This window comes from Schistocerca americana, chromosome 7 (genome assembly GCF_021461395.2).
Source record: "Schistocerca americana isolate TAMUIC-IGC-003095 chromosome 7, iqSchAmer2.1, whole genome shotgun sequence".
Lineage (NCBI taxonomy): Eukaryota > Metazoa > Arthropoda > Insecta > Orthoptera > Acrididae > Schistocerca > Schistocerca americana.
The window spans coordinates 355,833,822-355,854,173 of NC_060125.1; the positions used below are offsets into that span (position 1 = coordinate 355,833,822).

Genomic DNA, 20,352 nt, shown 5'->3' on the forward strand with positions numbered 1-20,352 from the left:
CACAAAAAAGTCCAAATAAACTCAATTGTAGTCTGTACATTTTTGAGTTTGTAATTTTGTTACCTTCGCGCCTTGAACATGGTGGTTGACAAAGACGGAAGCTCGCGCTCTTATGACACCCACACTGAAGCTAATTACTGTAACAACAATTAACTGACAACTCTTCTAAAAAAAATTGATCAATCATGTTTTGAATGGCTACAGCAAAGGTAGTCCATCTTATATATTAATGAAGTTTATTAAAAGTTTATCATTTTTACCAACTATTGACTTTTGCGATTCCGTGAAGGATTCAAATGTGCTGATACATGTATGAACGATATGTATGAGGGGTGTCGAGTGTTACAAATTTATATACACTCCTGGAAATTGAAATAAGAACACCGTGAATTCATTGTCCCAGGAAGGGGAAACTTTATTGACACATTCCTGGGGTCAGATACATCACATGATCACACTGACAGAACCACAGGCACATAGACACAGGCAACAGAGCATGCACAATGTCGGCACTAGTACAGTGTATATCCACCTTTCGCAGCAATGCAGGCTGCTATTCTCCCATGGAGACGATCGTAGAGATGCTGGATGTAGTCCTGTGGAACGGCTTGCCATGCCATTTCCACCTGACGCCTCAGTTGGACCAGCGTTCGTGCTGGACGTGCAGACCGCGTGAGACGACGCTTCATCCAGTCCCAAACATGCTCAATGGGGGACAGATCCAGAGATCTTGCTGGCCAGGGTAGTTGACTTACACCTTCTAGAGCACGTTGGGTGGCACGGGATACATGCGGACGTGCATTGTCCTGTTGAAACAGCACGTTCCCTTGCCGGTCTAGGAATGGTAGAACGATGGGTTCGATGACGGTTTGGATGTACCGTGCACTATTCAGTGTCCCCTCGACGATCACCAGTGGTGTACGGCCAGTGTAGGAGATCGCTCCCCACACCATGATGCCGGGTGTTGGCCCTGTGTGCCTCGGTCGTATGCAGTCCTGATTGTGGCGCTCACCTGCACGGCGCCAAACACGCATACGACCATCATTGGCATCAAGGCAGAAGCGACTCTCATCGCTGAAGACGACACGTCTCCATTCGTCCCTCCATTCACGCCTGTCGCGACACCACTGGAGGCGGGCTGCACGATGTTGGGGCGTGAGCGGAAGACGGCCTAACGGTGTGCGGGACCGTAGCCCAGCTTCATGGAGACGGTTGCGAATGGTCCTCGCCGATACCCCAGGAGCAACAGTGTCCCTAATTTGCTGGGAAGTGGCGGTGCGGTCCCCTACGGCACTGCGTACGATCCTACGGTCTTGGCGTGCATCCGTGCGTCGCTGCGGTCCGGTCCCTGGTCGACGGGCACGTGCACCTTCCGCCGACCACTGGCGACAACATCGATGTAGTGTGGAGACCTCACGCCCCACGTGTTGAGCAATTCGGCGGTACGTCCACCCGGCCTCCCGCATGCCCACTATACGCCCTCGCTCAAAGTCCGTCAACTGCACATACGGTTCACGTCCACGCTGTCGCGGCATGCTACCAGTGTTAAAGACTGCGATGGAGCTCCGTACGCCACGGCAAACTGGCTGACACTGACGGCGGCGGTGCACAAATGCTGCGCAGCTAGCGCCATTCGACGGCCAACACCGCGGTTCCTGGTGTTTCCGCTGTGCCGTGCGTGTGATCATTGCTTGTACAGCCCTCTCGCAGTGTCCGGAGCAAGTATGGTGGGTCTGACACACCGGTGTCAATGTGTTCTTTTTTCCATTTCCAGGAGTGTAGTTACTTACATGTTCCATAGATTATTTGAACGAGTCTTTAATCGAAATGATGTTGAGCGAGCCTTTTTACAGGATATCTCTGTACGATTTGTGGAAACATTAATGAACACATTTTTTCTGTCTTGCTCACACAGTTTGACTTGAAACCAATTTTTTTTATTTCTTCTACCGGCTACCAATTTTTAAATAGAAATTCGTGTACAGAAGAGGAGTCGTCCAAAATTTAAAATTTGCTGTGATACCTGCAAGACATTTTATGTCATTGAGCAAAAGATCAAAGATTTCCATTCTGAGCCACTGACAGCTTTAATAATTGGTCATCAAAGACATTTTTTCCTCTAGTGTTATTGGTATGGACCTTACTGTTCTTGTCGAATTGTAACGGACTGTTTATGACGAATTTCACCAGCGAATGCATGTATTACGATGGCACCCTTAAAATGGCTAGCTCCTTGAACAGGTAGCTACATGACGCCCGTGGGTTACCACCACGTATTATTCTTATTGTTTGATTTTCAGCAATTAATACTTTATTGCGGTGAGTTACCCCCCGAAAATTATTCCATAAGAAGTTATTGATTTGAAATACGCAAAATGGGTCAGAGCTTAATTCGTCTGTTTCCAAGATTAGCAATTATACGAGTAGCAAGGGTAGGTGACTTTTGAGTATTTGAGAAGTTCAGCTCAGGTTTTCATCAGTACGTACATCTAAAAATTGGGAGCATTCTACCCTACTTACTGATTCCCATTCATGTGCTACATTAGTTGTTGATATGGCTCTATCTGTAGTACAGAACTGAATGTAGTGCATCTATTCAAAACTTAGGAAAAGTCGATTTTCTGAGAATTAGTTAATAATTCTTTCGAAAACATCATTTATAATATCTTCTGCTGCTTTCTTTCAAATTGGATTTATAATAACGCTAGTATCAAAATTTTAGGATGGTGTTTAATAATATTGTGAGGAAGGGAGGACAGGAGAAGGTAGGGGACAGTAAGAGAGGAAAGGAGAAGTATGACGAGGGGGAACGTCACGGGAGGGGTAAGTGGGGGTGGAGGTTGGAGTGGGGGGCAGGGGGAAGTGGAGACGGGGGAATGGATGGGAGAGGAGGGGGTTGATGGTACCAGCATATTCACGACAATATTTACAAACGTCTTACACCTAGAAAGACTGTTGAGAATCAACAGTCCTGCCCTTTGTTGACATATTGCACCATCGAATACTGTCTTGAATGTGACTGCATTTGAAGACCCGCTGAGTGCCACGTTGGTCCTTGTCTGTTGGCAGCTCCTTGACGGCAACGCCCCTACAGACGACCTCCTGGCTGCGCAGAGGCAGGTGCTGGCGACCACGCCGGGCCACGCTCTGCGCTGGGCGGCATGCGTGCCCCCGTCCTGTGACCCAGCAGACGTGGTGGTCCTGCTGCAGAAGCGGGTGGCCAGCCTGCTGCCCGGTGTCCAGGCAGACGCTGTAGCAGTGGACGTGCAGCAAAGCCTCTGCAGTGTCAACGAGACGTCGCCACTGGAGCCTAAGGACTGGGCCTTTCTGTAAGTTCTCTGTCCCACACAACCACCTCAAATCTCCTCAAAGCCCTTGTTTTACCTTGAAGCTACACTGCATATTTAAGAATACAAAGTTTTCGAGGACTTATGGCAACTTCGCTCCCTCAAGCTAAGTCGTAAGCCATACTGTGGAATAAATACCCTGTAGCCTGTGACTTACACATTGTCCAGTCACATTAATGTCACCACCTGTCAGAAGTCTTAATAACCTTTTGTTGTAGCACAGACTGCTGCGAAACGTGCAGGAAGAAGTCACTGATGTTCTGAATGGAACCGACAGGGATGTGGAGGCATGCCGACTCCGTTGCTGTGGCCAGCTGCACTAGGTTTCTCGGTTGAAGATCCATGGCGCGAACAGCTCGATCGAGGTGGTCCTACACATTCTTGATTGGCTTTAAATCCGGGCAGTCTGGTGGCCCAAGGGGTATGGTAAACTCATCCTGCTACTCTTTGAACGACTCACGTACAGCGCGAGTTGTGTGACAGGTTGTGTCGCCCTGCTGGTAGATACCATCGTGCAGGGGAAAAAACAGAGTGCATGACAACGTCGTCCCCAAGGATAGACGCATACTTGTGTTCGTCCAATGACGAAATCACTCAGGAAATACCACGAATACTTTCCCCAGCCCATACATTAACCTGGACCTTCCGACAGTTGTTGCATGTTTTCTGCTTTCGGAAGTTTCATGCTGTACACGCTAATGGTCATTTGTCCGATGCAGCACGAAACGTTATTCATCTGAAAAGACCACCTGTCGCCACTCAGTGGACGTCCACTTGTGCCACTGGCGTGCAAATTCCAGACGTCGTTGCCGATGAACAGCAGTCACCATGGGTGCATGACCCAGAACCTGCTGAAGAGGCCCATACGCAGCAACGTTCGCTGTACGGTCGCTGAGGAGACACTGTTGATAGCCCCTTGGTTGATTTGGGCTCAGTTTCTCAACACTTAGAGCCCTACTTTCCAGTACATATCTCCGCAGCCGACATTCACAAAAATGGTTCAAATGGCTCTGAGCACTATGGGACTTAACATCTGTGGTCATCAGTCCCCTAGAACTTATAACTACTTAAACCTAACTAACCTAAGGGCATCACACACATCCATTCCTGGGGCAGGATTCGAACCTGCGACTGTAGGGGTCACGCGGTTCCAGACTGAAGCGCATAGAACCACACGGCCACACCGGCCGGCGACATTCACCTTTGTCACCTATGGCATGTGGCGCAGCACAGTTACCTTGGGGCCGGTTCTGGACAGCGCCGTTTTGGCATGCACGGTATACGTTAACCACGGCTGCACGCGAATAGTTTGCAAACTTCGCTTTTTCGGAAATGCTTCCACCTTTACCCCGAAAGACAACTATCATGCCCTTTTGGACGTCAGACAAATCTCTCCATTTCCATACACGACAACGACTCCAACATTTTCCGCCCTCTCCCGACAACCTTTATATACCCTCCACTGTAGTACTGCCACCTGCGTCTGTGAGTGGTTTTCGCACGTTAACGTCGAACATAGTCGGTGACCACATTAATGTGACTGGCACCTATATACAACCAACCTGCATTCCTGCTATTATTCCTTACGTCGCTCAGAGATCATGCCATAGCGCCAGGACATTCAAATCAATTTTTAAAGTCCGAAGACTGGCCTGAGCTCCAGGATATTCAATTCAAGTCCGACGACTAGTCCGAAGCAGCATTCAATTCCAGCCTATCCTGTGCAAACGTGTTCATTTCCGAGTAACTACTGCAACCTATTTCCATTTTAACCTGCTTACTGGTTATTCACCTCTTGATCTCCCAGTACAACTTTTACCCCTCAAACTTCCCTCCAGTACTAAATTGATGCTTCCTTGATGCCTCACAATGTGTCTTATCAACTGATCCCTTCTTTTTGTCAAGTTCGCGACAAAATTCTTATCTCCCTAATTTGATTCAGTACCTCCTGACTAATTACGAGATCTTAGCATCTAATCGTCTGAATTCTTCTGTAGCACCACATTTCAGAACTTTCTCTATTCTCATGTTGTCTCAACAGCTCATCGTTTACGTTTCACTTCCCTACTCGAGATGAATACCTTCAGAAAAGACTTTCTGTCACTTGCATGGACAGGAGATTTTCACAAATTCCTTTTTTCAAAGATGCTTGCCTTGCCAAAGATTATCTGCATTTTATATCTCCTCTCTTTCGGTCATCGTTTTACTAGCCAGATAGAAAACGTCGTCCGATACTTTTAGGTCTCAGTTACTAATGTAATTCCCACTGTTTCCCCAGATTTAATTCAACTGCTTTTCGTTATCCTTGTTTTCCTTTCCTTGATACTCAATCTCTTTCAAGACACTACCCAATCCGCACAGCTGCTCTTCCAAGTAGTTTGCTGTCGCTGGCAGAACTACTATGTCATTGGCAAACCTCAACGTTTCTATTTCTTCTCGCTGTTCTTTCATTCCTTCTCCAAATTTTTCTTTGGTTTCCTTTAGTGCTGGCTCAGTGTAAAGACTGAATAACATCGAGGATATATTACAATCCTGCCTCACTCCCTTCTCAATCATTGCTTCGTTTCCATGCTCCTTGACTTTCAGAACTGCCGTCTAGTTTCTATAAAAGTTGTAAATAGCCTTTCGTTCCTTGTATTTTACCCTTGATATCTTCCGAGTTTCAAAGAGAGTGTTCCAGTCAGCAGTGTAAAAGCTTTGCCGGCCGAAGTGGCCGTGCGGTTAAAGGCGCTGCAGCCTGGAACCGCAAGACCGCTACGGTCGCAGGTTCGAATCCTGCCTCGGGCATGGATGTTTGTGATGTCCTTAGGCTAGTTAGGTTTAACTAGTTCTACGTTCTAGGGGACTAATGACCTCAGCAGTTGAGTCCCATAGTGCTCAGAGCCATTTGAACCATTTTTTTGTAAAAGCTTTCTTTAAGCCTACAAATGCTATGAACATAGCTTTGCCTTTCCATCAGTTACTTCTAAGGCAAGTCGTAGGGTCAGCATTGCCTCTTGTTTTCCTACATTTGTCCGGAATACGATCTTCCCCGAGGTCGGCTTCTATCACTTCTGCACTCTTCTGTAAAGGATTCGTGTTAGTATTTTGCCACCATGAGTTATTAAACTTATAGTTCGGTCATATTCACACCTGTCAGTAACAGCTTCCTTTGGAACTGGAATGGTTATATTCTTCTTGAAGTCTGAGGGTATGTCACCTGTCCCAAACACCTTGTACATCAGATGAAACAGTTTTGTCATGGCTGGCTCTTCCAAGGCTATCAGTGGGTCTGACGGAATGTCGTCTACTCCTGGGGCCTTGTTTCAAGATAAGTTCAAAAGGCTCTGAGCACTATGGGACTTAACATCTGAGTTAATCAGTCCCCTAGAACTCAGAACTACTTAAACCTAAGGACATCACTCACATCCATGCCCTAGACAGGATTCGAACCTGTGACCGTAGTGGTCGCGCGGTTCCAGATTGAAGCGCCTAGAACCAATTGTCACACCGGCCGGCTCAAGATACGTCTTTCAGTGCTTTGTCAAATTCTTCTCGCAGTATCATGTCTCCCTCCTTATCTCCATGTCCATCCTCCTGCATTTCTATAACATTACCTGCAAGTTCATCTCCCTTGTAAGGACCTTCTATATACCCCTTTCATCTTTCCCTTCTTTGCTTGATATCCACATCACTGCTTCTTTTTTCTCCAAATATGTCTTTAATTTTCCTATAGGCGTATCTATTTTTCTCCTACTGAAATATGCTTCTATATCCTTACGCTTCTCCTCTAGATACTCCCGATTAGCCATTTTGCACTTGCTGCCAGTGTAATATTTTATGCGTTTGTATTCCATTTCGCCTGTTTCATATGCTGTACTTTTCCATCTCCTCCTTTCATCAATTAATTTCAGTATCTCCTGTGTGACACAAGGCCTTCTACTAGGTATTGTCGTTAAATCTGTTTGATCCTCAGCTGCCTCCACTATTTCGTCTCTCAAAGCTATCCATTCGTCTTCCACTGCATTTCTTTCTCCTGTTTTAGTCAATCGTTCCCTAATGAACCTTTGGTTCTTTCATCTTATCTAGGTTCCATCTCCTTAATTTCCTACCTTTTTGCAATTTCTTTAGTTTTAATCTAGTGTTCATAATCAATAAATTGTGGTCAGAGGCCACTGCCCCTGCAAATGTCTCACAATTTAAAATCTGGTTTCTAAGTCTCTGTCTTTCCACTTACCTGTCTCCAGGTCTCTTCCACGTGTACGACCTTCTTTCATGATTCCTAAACAAAGTATTAGCGATGATTAAATTGTGCTCTGTGCAGAATTCTACCAGGCGGTGTCCTCTTTCATTCCTTTCCCCCACTCCATATTCATCTACTACTTTTCAAAAATGGTTCAAATGGCTCTGAGTACTATGGGACTCAACTGCTGAGGTCATTAGTCCCCTAGAACTTAGAACTAGTTAAACCTAACTAACCTAAGAACATCACAAACATCCATGCCCGAGGCAGGATTCGAACCTGCGACCGTAGCGGTCTCGCGGTTCCAGACTGCAGCGCCTTTAACCGCACGGCCACCTCGGCCGGCTACTACTTTTCCTTCTCTTTCTTTTCTTACTATCAAATTCTTATCCCACACAAAATTTGATGTTCGTCTCCCGTAACTATCTGAATAATGTCTTTTATGTGATCGTACTTTTCTTCAATCTCTTGCTGGTTGGCATATAAACTTGTACTACTGTAGTGAGTGTAGGGTTTGTGTCTGTCTTGGCTGCGATAGTGCGTTGATTATGCTGGTCATAGTATCTTACCTACATTCCTATTCATTATTAAACCTACTCCTACATTTCCTCTACTTCTTGTGCTTATAGACCTATATTTATCCGGCCAGTAGTCCTGTTCCTGCTGCCACCGAACTTCATTACTTCCCACTAAATCTATCTTCAACCCATCTATTCCCCTTGTTTAAATTTTCTAATTTACCTACCCGATTAAGGGATCTAACATTCCACATTCCGATCCGTAGAATGCGACTTCTGTTTCTCCTGATGACAACATCCTCCTGGCTAGTCCTTTCCTGGAGATCCGAATGGCGAACTATTTCACCTCTGGCATATTTTACCCAGGAGGATGCCATCCTCATTTAACCATACAGTACAGCTGCATGCCGTTGGAAAAAATTACGGCTGTAATTTCTCCTTGTTTTGAACTGTTTGCAATACCAGCACAGCAAAGCCGTTTTGGTTGATCAGTCAATCACGCAGACTGTTGCCTCTGAAACTACTGAAAAGGCTGCTGCCTCTGCTCACGAACCAAGCCTTTGTCTGGCCCTTCAACAGATTCCCGCCCGATGTGACTGCACCTATGGTACGGCTTGAAATGATAATTAAATCAAGACTCTAAGCTGTCGACAAGCGTCCATATACATCAAAGGGGACAGTTGAAAATGTGTGTTCGAAATAACAGATACTATCTTCATATAGTTAAGGCTAACCGGCAATTGACCTTCTTCTATATTGTACGCACACGCATTGCCCGAACTCTCACGGGACTCGGTAAAATTGTCTGCTGCGATTAATGAGTGTAATGGGTAGGGGCACTACGAATGTACTGTGTGGACATTAAGTTGGAAATGCGGGTCTCACGGGGAGCGTGCAAGGGGTAAATCCCTGCTGTCGGGCTATCTTCTGTGCCCTCGGTGGCTCAGATGGATAGAGCGTCTGCCATGTAAGCAGGAGATCCCACGTTCGAGTCCCGGTTCAGGCACACCTTTTCAACTGTCCCCGTTGATGTATATCAACCCCTGTCGACAACTTAGGGTCTTGATTTAATTATCATTTCATTCTAAGACAGCTGGATGGTCACCGATGGTATCTGTTCTTTCGGATGTCCGAAAAAACAGATACCATCTTCATATACGGTACGGCTATCTGTATCGCTGAGACACGAAGGCCACCCCAGCAATGGTAAAGTCCGTGGTTCATGGGGAGGGTGCAGGGGGGAGACTGAACTTTGTACAAACTGTAAATAACCTTTCCCTCCTCCTATATTGTGCTCGTTACATTCAGAATTCCAAAGAGTGTATTTCAGCCAACATTGTCAAAAATTATCCCCAAGTCTACAAATGCTTGAGCTTGCCTTTCCTTAGCGATTTTACGCATACTGTCAATTTCATTTTTTAGAAGTCTGCATTCACGTTCACCTGCTTCAGTTTCTGCATTTTTATTTCTTCACATTTGTCAGTAAAATTCGATATCTTCTGTTATATCCAAGGATTTCTACTAAGCCATGCCTTTTTACCTACTTGATCCTCTGCTGCCTTCACTTTGCCGAAACTACTCATTCGTTTTCTATTGCATTCCCTTCCACTGGTATTAGCACATTGTAAGGAGTATTCTATTCCGTTTTCATGTATAACATAATGATTTTCGTTGGTACATACACTGTTTGTGGATTCTGATGTTCTTTATCATGGGATCACATGAGGAACGTGACAGATACGGCGCCTTTCTGCAGTGGCTCCTTACGTTATCTGGGTAAAACAACATTTTCTATTAGCAGATGTTGCCCATATGCTAGTTTTAAGATGATTAAGCATTTATCATACACAACCTATGAAAAATCAATATACAGCATGAGGCAGCTAATAAGGGCCACCCAAATATGTACAGAATGAATAAATGTATCGAGGTACGGTTTTCGCCAAGTTATTGCTGAAAATATGGAAATTTCACGGAATTTGCAAGAAAGTTTTGCCATTTATAGTCGCCGAATTACGATACCGACTTCGTTCTCTTTTCGCTAATGGAGCTATATAATTTTTTCTGTGACATTTGAAAGAAGCTTCTAACAAGGGAACCTCCCCATCACACCCCCCTCAGATTTAGTTATAAGTTGGCACAGCGGATAGGCCTTGAAAAACTGAACTCAGATCAATCGAGAAAACAGGAAGAAGTTGTGTGGAACTATGAAAAAAATAAGCAAAATATACAAACTGCGTAGTCCATCCGCAGATAAGCAACATCATGGATAATCCGAATTTAGGAGCGTCGTGGTTCCGCGGTTAGCGTGAGCAGCTGCGGAGCAAGAGGTCCTTGGTTCAAGTCTTCCTTCGAGCGTAAAATTTTATTTTTTATTTTCAGACAATTATCAAAGTTCAGGCACTCACACATAATAAACTTCGCTATCCAAAATTCCAGGACATGTTCAGATTTGCTTGGACATATGCAGGATTTGACGGTCTACACACGGAAAAATTTGAAAACGTTAAAAACATATGTTTTGACAGAGCACAGGGAAAAGTGTGCAACTGTGAAACTGTTGGATTCATTTGTTGCAGTTTATGTGACTAACTCTTATGTTTTCATCACTTTTTTGGGAGTAATTCTCACATCCACAAGAAAACCTAAACCGGGCAATGTAGAAGAATCTTTTTACTCATTCGCCAAGTGTACAAGTTAGGTGGTTCGACAACATATTCCTGTCATGTGACGCACATGCCCTCACCAGTGTCGTATAGAATATATCAGACGTGTTTTCCTGAGGAGGAATCGGTTGACCTATGACCTTGCGATCAAATGTTTTCTGTTCCCATTGGAGAGGCACGTCCTTTCGTCTACTAATCGCACGGTTTTGCGGTGCGGTCGCAAAACACAGATACTAAACTTATTACAGTGAACAGAGACGTCAATGAACGAATGGACGGATCATAACTTTGCGAAAATAAAGAAAAACATTTCACTTGAGGGGAGACTTGAACCAAGGACATCTCGTTCCGCAGCTGCTCACGCTAACAACGGGACCACGGCGCTCCTGATCTTATCTTCGCATGGACTATTCAGTTTGTATATTTTGCTTATTTTTTCATAGTTCCACACAACTTCTTCCTGTTTTCTCGATTGATCTGTGTTCAGTTTTTCAAGGCCTATCCACTGTGCCAACTTATAACTAAATCTGAGGGGGGCGCGATGGGGAGGTTCCCTTGTAAGAGAACTGCAACGGCATAATATGTTTGAGACTGGATCAAATAGTATAAAGATGACAGCGAAGCAAACCACTATTCCGTTTTCCACTGTCTGGACAAGCTATTCCACAAACGCCTGGCCGTACCAAGTGCTACACGCTATAAAGTGATTCAGAAGAAACAACACTGCACGTTGAATTTCATCTAGAGTTAACGGCAGCACAGGCCCGTGCTATAACACATGTCATGCCTTCGGGATTCATCGGTGTTTCCTAGTAGACCTCTTGATTTAATTTTCTCACAGACTTTTTGAGCGTCCAGAACATTTTGCGATTCCTGAACGCTCGTTCCAGTGCTCTTTAAATGTTGTCTTAAGAGTGTCTCTCATTATATGTGCGGAATGGAAGGGACATCCGTCATGTTGGTACCACACTGACTGCGTTATGTCTACTGGGACGTCTTCCAATAACTGTGGTAGCAGCATATCTTAAGAATGCCGCATCGTGGGTTCCTGTTGATTGATGGGAATATATATATATATATATATATATATATATATATATATATATATATATATATATATATATATATATATATTCCCATCAATCAACAGGAACCCACGATGCGGGTCTTCAAAAATACACATCGAACTTTGATAGACAAAGAGCGTTGCTTTTATCCACTTCTTTGAGAAAGATTGGATTTTCAACTTATAATTGGTGCAGATTGTGAAGCTTGATTTTCCCACGGTGTATAAACGATGCAGCTTTGTCAAACAAAATTTTGTATGGATATGCCACATCACTATGAACTGCTTGTAGAGTTGTTGGAAATCACTGCCACGAAAGTGCAGATGCAGCGAAATGTGAAGACGATGGAGTGGGATGAAGGTAGCGTTTGCAGAAAACTCATTTGGTTGATCCTCTCGTACTTCCGAGGTATCCTTAGTGATATTTCCGATGTGTTTTACTGCTGCTAAAATGTATATTTCATTTTTATCATCAGTTACTCTTCTTTTTCTTTGGAGTAATTTATTCCTTACACTTCCAGTTTCTATAGCTTTTTTTTACTATTCGCATAGACAATTCGTGAGCGTTAGGCATGATCTGGGTACTCTTCAGCATACAACTACACAGCTGCTCCAATTCTTTGGCGACATTCGCCATAAACAATATTCACTTGTTCGACCGTTGCACACATTGTGAATGCCACAATAGCTTTGCGAGCAAGGTATCCGATTACTATAACACCAGAAGAAAGACTGATGAGTTTCAAGAGCACATGTAAACATAAGAACCATATCTGAATGACGCATTTGTTTACATTTGGAAGGATAGGGCAGATGGTTGTGGAACCTTTTCTGGTGACAGTGGGGCAGTGTTTTGCGGTCAATAAAGTTCTCTTAGAAGCTTTGGTCAAATGCCACAGAAAAAGCATGTAATTCTATTAGAAAAAAGTGTGTCGTAATTCAGCGACCACAAACGGTTAAAATTACTTGCAATCATCAAGAAATTCGCTACATTGCTCATTAAAACTCTGCGAAAGCCCAACATGGATGTATTTATTCAATCAGGATGTATTTTGGGTGGGCTGTCTTAGCTGTCTTACCCTGTATATAATAAACCAACTGTAAGTAAGTATGTCTTGAATTTTTTCCTGAACCCCTGGATTGATTTCAACCAAATTTGGCATACAAACAGCAAACTCCACAAGCATCAGCACTGATGCCAATAGGAGTGTAGATAACAGAAAAAATACCTATTTGAGCTCCTGCCACATAGATCACTCTTCAAAGCAGTCATGGTTTGTGTGGGTAGTATCAGCCTGCTTCATCAACCTGCTTTGCAGGGCAGCCTACATTTCAGGGGCAGGAAGAGATCATTTTTTTTTTCCAGCCTCTGATATGTAGGTTGCCCTGCATGACAGTCATTTTATGTTGGGATAGGAAGGCCTGCTTTTCTGAGGCTACACATCTAAATAAATATGGATGGGGGAAGGTTATGACACATAGAGAAGGGGTTGGAGAGATGGGGGATACTAGGAGATAGAGAGAGAAGGTCAGAGGAGGTGGGTAGAGAAAGTCTGGAGGAAGACAAGATCGGAAGAGAGATGGGGGTTGTGGAGATGGACAGAGTAATTGGTGTAGAGGGGTGGGCATCGAGAAGGGGGGAAGAGATGGTCAGAGAGAAGGGAGGAAGAGTGAGATGCAGGAGTTAGGTGGAAGCTACAAAGGGTAGTGGGAAGGCAGACAAGAAATAGAGGTAAGAAAATATGGAATGTGATTGGGGGAGGAAGATATGCACTGAGGCAGAGGGAAAAGGGATAAAGGCGATTAACAAAGTGAGGGGAAGGGAGGAGATTGAGAGACAAACAGTTTTGGGGGGGGGGGGGAGATGGACAAATTGAAGTGGGAGAGGATGAGGTGGACAGAGGCAGGGAGTGAAGAGATAAAGACAAAGAGGGCTGAGGAGGAGATTTGTGAAATATATGTGATTAAAGTGTACACAGGTGAAGCTGTAAGCAAGAGGCTAGTGTTACATATATCAGAGCCTTGGTCTAGGGATGGCCTTATTGAACAAGATTGGAAACAAGAATAAGAAACAAAAATCTATTTCCATCTGAACTGCCTTTTATTAAAATCTTAACATGTGCCCTGTCATTCTGCCCCATCTTATGTTTTCCATATATTCCTTTCCTCCCTGATTATGTGAGACCGCCCTTCCTTCTTTTGTTAATTTCCAGAACCTTCTGTAACGTCACATATGAAACAATCTGAGCCTTCCCTTTTCCAGTTTTCCTACCAGCCATGGTACATGTCCATACAATGCTGTACTCCAAACCTATATTCTCAGTAATTTCTTTCAGTGAGGAATGATCGCCATTCCAGAGCTAGTCTGCATCTAATTTCCATTTTACTTCATAGCTAGTCTGCATCTAATTTCCATTTTGCTTCATAAATCCTGCATTATTTTGCTTCCTAGGTAGATAAACGCCTTCACGTTGTCTGCTGCATAGATCCCAATTTTGACATTAACAGTCGCTACTCTCACTTCTGCTTGAATAGCAGAAGCGAAAGGCTGCGTCCCTAACTTACTCCCTTTTCTATCTTGATTTTCTATTTTTATTGTTTCAATCTGCAAGACGTAAGGAGTAGAGAACATTCCTTAGAAATTTCTAAAATTATATGAGGAATTTGCAACCGAACGAGTATAGAAATTCATTTGTAGAATCTATGAAACTAGAGACATTCAATCCAACTTTCGGAAGAATTTCATCCACGTAATTCAAAACATATCAAAGGCACATTAACGGAAGAACTTTCGTATGATCAAATATTGTCAGGTTTCTTGGCGTGTCAGTTCGCAGTGCATCCGTGACCCTTTGCGATGCATATCCTGTTCCCATAGAGATGGCTTAAACTTATATGGAAGATTTCGTGGAATGTTAACCAAATGAAAATTTCTCACATTTCCCGCCGCGTCAATACACAGTATGTCCATACACCAAAAAAAAAGAAAATAAAATTGAAGAGCTGTTGTTTGTGATTATTGTGACTTTGGGAAAGGCCTCAGAGACGCAGTCCTGACGTTGGGCGTCGTAATGGAAGCATTTCTTGGTAAAATTTAGGCACTTTTACAGATCTTTCCCCCACCACCGATCACCCTCATTCAACTGCCAGCTCGTGCCTGAATTTGAAATCATCATCCCAAATCTGGTTTTCATGTCGTAATTTTGAACTGAGTGTGTCTTTCACAATCCCAAAACCTGTCTAAAAAGTGGTCGTTAGCAACAGTTGCACAGTTTCTAGAACTTTATTAGCAGTGATCTCACTTGTGGAATAATAATAACGAGTGCATCAAATACAGACGTTTACAAGAGTACGTTTTGCTTGAAATAGCGGATGGTATGCGGCAAAACTTCCGCTGTTTTTGTATATGTATGGCAACAGGTAGAATAAGAAATATTTGCAGTGCTATATCAACAAATAGGACAAAGAGTTGAAACCTCATAAAAATGGTTGTGGTCTTCAGACGCATTTTACAAAACCACACTGGCATACATTCATATCGGAGATAGATTTTTGAAAACGTTGTCGAAATGAGAGAGAAAAGAGAGGAATATGACAATAGGTATCTTCATTCTATAAATGGAGAAAATTAATGCAGTACTGGCAGTAAATTCAGCTTCTAATATTGGCAGCCTCAGGAACTAAAAGCAGTTTAACAACCATACAGGAAATTTGCGAAAGGAAGTAACAAGGTTGCTGCAGGCAAAGTAATTTCAGCTTGATTGTAGATTTTGATAAAGAAACTTAAATATCCAATGATCAACTACATTATAGTATCTTTCAGTGGAGTTGCATGTAGTGTAACTCTAAAATTCGGTGTTGAATAGCTTTGATATCTCTAATACCTAAGATGTACATTTAACTAACTGACGTATGACGCTCGAGTCAGAACATTAGCTTTGAAATGGGTCTTCAGGGCATCATAAACAGCATCCAAAATATCACACAAAAAGTTTGAAATTGTAGTTTTTGGTACGTGGCAGTTGCTTCTAGAGAGATGAAGGTGATCGCCAGATGTCAGATATCGGAGTGACACTTGTAGTTTCACTACTGCATCTCTAATGTGAGTATCAGATTTTCTACTAGAGCTCGACAAGCACCCGTATTTTGCTTTTGTTGTTCGAAAGTGGTTGAGGAATGAAGCTTCACCTTCGAGTGCTACTTCAATTAAAGGTTTATTTGACGCCTCCGTGTTATTCCTGAACAAAATCCTCTTCAAAATCCAACATTTATGCTTTCTCGTCCTCTTATTGGATTATAGCCTCCGTTTTAATGCCATAACCTGATTTACGACACTAATGTCCATCCGAAAAATATCAGATGAGCCATATTGAAACCGGTGCCACTATGCCAACAGCCACAGCCGTATCAGCCGTCAAGCCGCTCACTGTGGCGTAACTTTAGCTGCAGGTGGAAAACAGTCTATATCAGCATGCAGTAGTGCCGTCACCACTGAAATTGACTCTGAGCGCCCCTTTGTGCCCGCCAGGAAGCTGATAACAAGTGGTTCGCATCGCTAGGCTCACAAACCGCTCGCGAACGACGCATACATTTGCGAGTATCGAGTACGCGAATGGTTCATCAGCCGTTCGGCTCGCAAGTGTATACGCACGTTTAGGTAATAGCAGTTCGCAGACGTCTGGCCGAATCACTTAAACGGCCTTATCCTTTTTGATATTTCCTAGGCCATTCCGTGTTTCTGATGTAATATGGTGATCCTGACATCCATGTTGATACGACTAACTGCATCTGCTGCACTGTTGCTCTAGTTTAAACTTCCAAAGATGTGGCAGGCATAATTATCTTTCACTTGTGTTGAGCCTATGCAGACATAAGACACACAATCAGTCAACAGATTCATGAGAAAGGGAACGTACCTGTCAATGTATGTCATAATTGTATCATAGTGTAGTGTCCTGAGAGGGAGTGAGGACGACAGCCTAGATGAGTGGCAGAAGTCCTTACCTCGAACGATGAAATTCGATGAAGTTATTGGTGGACCGCCTGCTGATTTCCTCAAATCAGCTGAAAAGTAAGTTTGGAGCGGTGCAGACTACGGAACTCGGTAGGCCTACTCAGGAAACGTGCTAGGAGCCACTGATGTGAGTTCATTTTTGGAAGTACCCCTGGGATAGTTCCCTATTTACAAGTTCCCATCTATGATGAACTAACTCGACATTCCGTAAGTCCGATATACGTCCTTCTTTGTCCGAGGCTAGCTAAGGAAACTAAGTCCAGCTCAGACTGACGAGCGACATCTGCTCGTTTCTCGTACCGTTCTCTCTCCAACAGTGCAAAAAAATGGTTCAAATGACTCTGAGCACAATGGGACTTAACATCGGAGGTCATCAGTGCCCGAGAACTTAGAACTATTTAAACCTAATTAACCTAAGGACATCACACACATCCATGCCCGAGGCAGGATTCGAACCTGCGACCGTAGCGGTCGCGCTGTTCCGGACTGAAGCGCCTAAAACCACTCGGCCACACCGGCCGGCCCAACAGTGCAGGCGGATTCTATTTATATGGCTCCATTTGCACACCGTCATGATAGAAGTTTCGATGAAGCTGCCCTGGGTGTAGTTGATCAGACAGTTAGTGCATGATGCCATCCATATTTGACCATTCTGGAATGTTCCTTTCTTAAGACCCCTCTGTGCTGCACCAGTGGGTCTGGTAATGTAAGCTGCTGTTGCGTGTCGTGTCACATCACCACTATCGATATGAAATATTGGATTTCCGCTCCCGTAGTTGAAACAGGCGCTCTGCTGCCTCTTGGCAAAGATCTTCTTCCTAAACTGAATTAACGAACTGATCGGAATATTTCTTACATTCGCAACACGTCCCGCCACCCAAGGAAAATTCTATAAGCTCTGACCTCTGAGGTTATGAAATTTTCATTGCCTAGTCGCGCGTGCCAGCTGACTATTACGTAGCTTTATATTCAAACAATATAACAGCGTATGACAAAATGCGTTAGAACCGATCAGTCAAGCAAAATAGTTATCACACAACAAATCTCTTCAGCTTCCTCCATTCACATGAACAGTATAAAATCAGTTTTCAGTAGTATGCATTTTCGTGCAATACAGTCTCAGATAAGAACGGAGTTACAATTTTTAATGAGTGTATACCATATAATACGTAACTACAGCCGGCCGGTGTGGCCGAGCGGTTCTAGGCGCTACAGTCTGGAACCGGGTGGCCGCTACGGTCGCAGGTTCGAATCCTGCCTCGGGCACGGATGTGTGTGATGTCCTTAGGGTAGTTAGGTTTAAGTAGTTCTGAGTTGTAGGGTACTGATGACCTCAGAAGTTAAGTACCATAGTGCTCAGAGCCATTTGAACCATTTTCGAACGTAACTACACATCATTCTTGGATATAGGTTATATTTTCACATACTAGAAAATTCATATTACTGAAATCACTGATACCATAATAGAGATACACTTTTTATAATTACATACCGTATAATACATCATTTTATCTTTTGTAAGTGCGCAGCTTGGGAGACTGACATGAACATATCAGATCATATCTCTCTGTTAAGTTGGGGCATCTGACTTCGTTCCTTCCATAAAACTCGATCAAGGAGGGGGTATGTCGGATTGCTCCAGCATCGGATTCGACTAACTCCTCCTCTCCACCGTATCGTCCACGCTGAGGAGAGTGTGTGTACTTTACTATGTTTTTGGGACTGCCACTAGGTATTACTGTATTACTTACACACACCTTAGTACGACACCTTTCTCCAGCTTAACAATGTTGTCGGGGCACAACTCCTTCAGCATTTACAATAGGTACGCAAACAACAGGCCGTAATTAAGTAACAGAATATTATCGAACTAGCGAATCCACGCATGAAGTACTCGCTTATCGACCACCCTGTGAAGGTCGTACGTTGTTGGTAGTCTGTTTCATTTTTAGATCCACTATTTTATATGCAGCGACCTTGAGGTCATCCAGATGTTCAAGTATATGCTCTAATGATAAAATTATAGCGGCCTGGGATACTTCTGTTTCTCTTCCTCCACTAGGGAACAGTCTACATCTATATTTAACTTAAATGGTTCAAATGGCTCTAAGCAGTATGGGACTTAACATCTGAGGTCATCAGTCCCCTAGACTTAGAACTACTTAAACCTAACTAACCTAAGGACATCACACACATCCATGCCCGAGGCAGGATTCGAACCTGCGACCGTAGCAGCAGCACGGTTCCGGACTGAAGCGCCTACAACCACTCGTCCACAGCTTTTAACTTAGGTACATGTCTATTTTACTGGTATTGGTGCATATCATATGGTTAGGCTGCAACATAATCTGGGCACCATAGCCCTTACATTTACATAAAAAGCTTAGGTTGCCCTTGTCTCGCGCGATGAGGTCAGTAGGAGGTAGGGTGTTACACAGCATTGTCAAACCTTCGTCGTATGGGGCGATATACAACCGTTCACTGTTTTTTATTTGCTTCCAGATACAGTCGTTGGGTATTATCTATTGAAGATAGCAATCTTTTGCGATTTCTCTTACAGGCTACAGCATGCGAGCCTTGCATCGTTTGTGAACGTACATGGACATAAGTATGAAATTCTGCTTACATAGCTGACGTATTAGGGTGACCGTTTTGCATAGAAGCTGGTCACTAGACAGCCGCGCATACTGTAGCTTCGCTTCGTCTATGATCCGGAATATCTTTTCTGGTGTAATGCAAGTGAATAACTGCTTCGCCTTACCAAATTCAGCTAGTAGGGGTCAAGCCATATACACTATGTGATCAAAGGTATCCGGACACTCCCAAAAACATATTTTTTTCATATTAGGCGAATTTGTGCTGCCACCTACTGCCAGGTACTCCATATCAGCGATCTCAGTAGTCATTAGACATCGTGAGAGAGCAGAATGAGGCGCCCTGAGGAACTCAGGGACATCGAAGGTGGTCAGGTGATTGAGGTCACTTGTATCATACGTCTGTACGTGAGATTTCCACACTCCTAAACATCACTAGGTCCACTGTTTCCCATGCGATAGTGAAGCGGAAACGCGAAGGGACACGTACAGCACAAAAGCGTACAGGCCGACCTCGTCTGTTGCCTGACAGAGACCGCCGACAGTTGAAGAGGGTCGTAATGTGTAATAGGCAGACATCTATCCAAGACACAGCATTTCCAAATAGCATCAGGCTCCACCGCAAGTACCATGAGAGTTAGGCGGGAGGTGAGAAAACTTGGATTTCATGGTCGAGCGGCTGCTCGTAAGTCACACATCACGCCGGTAAATGCCAAACGACGCCTCGCTTGGTGTAAGGAAGCAAACATTGGACGATTGAACAGTGGAAAAACGTTGTGTGGAGTGACGAATCACGGTGCGCAATATGGTGATCCGATGGCAGGATGTGGGTATGGCGAATGCTCGTGAACGTCACCTGCCAGTGTGTGTAGTGCCAACAGTAAAATTCGGAGGCGCTGGTGATATGGTGTGGTCGTGTTTTTCG

The 20,352-nt window shown here is 43.9% G+C and overlaps 1 protein-coding gene across 1 annotated transcript in view; it reads left to right on the forward strand.

The window, feature by feature from the left end:
• The window catches only part of LOC124622926 (nose resistant to fluoxetine protein 6-like), a 206,631-nt gene that overhangs the window by 44,471 nt on the left and 141,808 nt on the right, over positions 1-20,352 (forward strand). The window contains exon 3 of the mRNA XM_047148716.1: positions 3,070-3,329. Coding sequence (XP_047004672.1) covers positions 3,070-3,329 — 260 coding nt within the window. The remainder of the gene's footprint in view (positions 1-3,069; positions 3,330-20,352) is intronic.